General features: G+C 54.0%; 1 protein-coding gene across 1 annotated transcript; it reads right to left on the bottom strand.

Annotated features, from left to right (window-relative positions):
- Nucleotides 1-520: 520 nt before the first annotated feature.
- LOC119363029 (flavonol 3-sulfotransferase-like) lies at nt 521-1772 on the bottom strand. The gene has a single exon (XM_037628329.1). It carries the CDS (start codon nt 1704-1706, stop codon nt 690-692), a length of 1017 nt encoding a protein of 338 aa, XP_037484226.1. The 5' UTR covers nt 1707-1772; the 3' UTR covers nt 521-689.
- Between the last annotated feature and the right edge of the window lie 1482 nt (nt 1773-3254).

Below are 3254 nucleotides of genomic sequence, written 5' to 3'. Positions count from 1 at the left end.
CGGGGGGCTAGAATGGTCGTCGCTGCTTTCGTCCTCCAAAACCATGGCGTCGGCGGGGCGGTGCGGCGGCCGGCCGGCAGTCGGGACGCGGTCGGCGGCGACGGAGGAAACGAGCGAGGAGGAGGGGAGGGGAATGGTGCGACCGGGCTGGAGCTGGTGCGACCAGACCAGGTTGCAGCGCACCGGCTCGTCCTAGTCAGCACGCGGGCACGCGCGGGCACGCGCCGATTGGCCAGCGTGGCACCTGACGGGTGGGCCCGAGCTGTCGGATCGGGCGTCAATACGTATAAATACGTGTTTTAGTTCAATTTGCAAAAATTTGGACCAATATTGGTACTGACACGTAAAAATTAGCAATCGTGGTACCAATCTACATGTGATGCCTGAATTGTGGTACTTCTGTGCAATTAACTCGTTGTCCGCTACTGCAGTACTGAACTAAACCGTGGTGCTTGTGCACCAACAATCGTTTGATGCTGACAAGTTCGGTGAACAAAACAAATGTGCCAAAATGTTGCAATAGATAATCATAGTTAAATATTTATACCATAATGTAGGTAGTGGTTGTGCCGAGAACAGCATCTCTTATTTTAAATCGACAGGTACCAGCAGCCAAGCATACAGTACAAGCGAATCACGCATGCTGATTGCCTCGCTTAATTTACCCACACGCACGCGACGTGTCCCGATCATGGAGCCGCGAGCGCCGTGCCGCGGAACTTGTCACGGACAACCTCATCCAGCCGCGTCGCCATCTCCGGCGTCATGTGGTTCACCCAGTCGCCGGCGACCCCTTTCCTGAAGAAAGAGTCGCGGGGCATGGCGTGGTACGCCCCCGCCGAGCCTTTCTTGTTCACCTCCAGCCCCTTCATCTTCTCGAAGCTGCACAGCTCCACCACGCCTTCCACGGCGCCGGCGCCCTCCTCGGCAGGCGAGAAAGGCCGGCCCATGAACTCCGCCAGCTTCCTCACGTGCTTGCCCGTGTCCTGCAGCAGCTCCTCGTACCTGAGGAAGAGCACCCTGTCGGGCCGCGCGAGGCTCGCGCGCCAGTAGCTGAGCACGTGGTCCCAGATCGGGCCGACGGCCACGGCGCCGTCGCACACGTGCTCGAACAGCTCCGCGAACGGGAGCTCCGGCTGCCGGCGCCGGAGGAAGTGCCACAGCGACACGACCATGTCCTTGGGGTCCCTGCAGATGTACACGACCTTGCAGCCGGCGACGGCGGCGCCGGTGACCGACTCGGGGAGCAAGGTGTGCGGCATGTGCGTGTTCATGAGGCGCGGCGACGGGAGCTTCTCCAGCTTGGCCTCCTGCCCGTCGGCAAAGATCTCGTCCAGGAACGGGATGCAGTCGTGCGGGTTGAGGCGGAGGAGCGGGTGCTGCGCCGGCGCCGGGTACGCGTCGCGCGTCATGGTGGCGAAGGCCAGCGCCTTGAGCCACGTGGTGCCGCACTTGGGGTAGCTGGCCAGGATCACGTCGTCGGGGCGTGGGGCGAAGCGCCGCTGGAAGACGACGGTGCCGGCGACCCAGTGGTCGGGCAGCCAGAAGCCCTGGTACAGGCGCAGCTCCAGGCCGGCCTGATGCTTCCGCGGCAGCGCTGCGACGAGGCCGCCGAACTCCTCCTTGGCTGGGCGCTTCGGCACCGTGCCGTCGTCGACGTCCGTGAACGGAACAGGGCCGGAAGTGTTGCTGGCCATGGCGGCCATGGGAGATGGAAACAGACTGACTGTCCGCACGCGGCGTCGCGAGCAGAAAAGTGCAGTGTGCTCAAGTGAGCGCAGGCTGACACTTCCACTCATTTGGAGGAGAATATATACTGTGAACGTTGGCACGTTGCATCACGCATGTGCCTTTTGTTTACTTATTAATTAACGATGGATCAAATTTTGACTTTGAATATCGAAAGCGAAATGGTACCTTGCCGTGCCCGCCAAGGAGCAGACCCCGACCTCATCAGGATTAGTTGTTCTTCCTTAAAAACAGGGAGTAGTTGCTGTCTTAGTAGAATACAAGAGTGAGAATGGTGAATGCAAATAGACACGTTCGAGTAGGGTTAGAAATACGAGTTTAGCTCGAATAAATTGGAAGTTAGGAAGTTCAAAAATGAAAAAGGTGTATTTCAAAATTCAGCTGAGAAAAAAAGAAGGAAGGTTGGAGTGAATATTGTGGGTCTCCTACCTGTTGTCAGGGCTTAGGGTGAAAACCCTAGTATGTTATTTTGGGCTTGGCTGAAAATCCTAGTATGTTCTTTCGGGCTCGCCGTTGTGTCATGTTGTGTCATCACATTCTTGGGGGTGTTGCTGAGGAGCTCGGGTGCCTATTGGTTGATGTGCGTTTGTGGCTTCGGGCATTGCTATGATCCTGAACTTCTTCGACTGGCATGAGATTGTCTCTTTTGTCTCCTACCTTTTGTTGGAAATATGGTCTAGAGGCAATAATAAAGTAGTTATTATTATTATATTTCCTTGTTCATGATAATCGTTTATTATCCATGCTATAATTGTATTGATAGGAAACTCAGATATATGTGTGGGTACATAGACAACATCATGTCCCTAGTAAGCCTCTAGTTGACTAGCTCGTTGATCAATAGATGGTTACGGTTTCCTGAGCATGGACATTGGATGTCGTTGATAACGGGATCACATCATTAGGAGAATGATGTGATGGACAAGACCCAATCCTAAGCCTAGCACAAAGATCGTGTAGTTCGTATGCTAAAGCTTTTCTAACGTCAAGTATCATTTCCTTAGACCATTAGATTGTGCAACTCCCGGATACCGTAGGAATGTTTTGGGTGTACCAAACGTCACAACGTAACTGGGTGGCTATAAAGGTGCACTAAGGGTATCTCCTAAGGTGTCTGTTGGGTTGGCACGAATCGAGACTGGGATTTGTCACTCCGTGTGACGGAGAGGTATCTCTGGACCCACTCGATAGGACATCATCATAATGTGCACAATGTGACCAAGGGGTTGATCACGGGATGATGTGTTACAGAACGAGTAAAGAGACTTGCCGGTAACGAGATTGAACAAGGTATCGTGATACCGACGATCGAATCTCGGGCAAGTACTATACCGGTAGACAAAGGGAATTGAATACGGGATTGATTGAATCCTTGACATCGTGGTTCATTCGATGAGATCATCGTGGAACATGTGGGAGCCAACATGGGTATCCAGATCCCGATGTTGGTTATTGGCCGGAGAGTTGTCTCGGTCATGTCTGCGTGTCTCCCGAACCCGTAGGGT

Source organism: Triticum dicoccoides, chromosome 2B, assembly GCF_002162155.2.
Source record: "Triticum dicoccoides isolate Atlit2015 ecotype Zavitan chromosome 2B, WEW_v2.0, whole genome shotgun sequence".
In the NCBI taxonomy this organism is placed as follows: domain Eukaryota; kingdom Viridiplantae; phylum Streptophyta; class Magnoliopsida; order Poales; family Poaceae; genus Triticum; species Triticum dicoccoides.
This window is presented reverse-complemented; position numbering and strand designations above follow the sequence as displayed.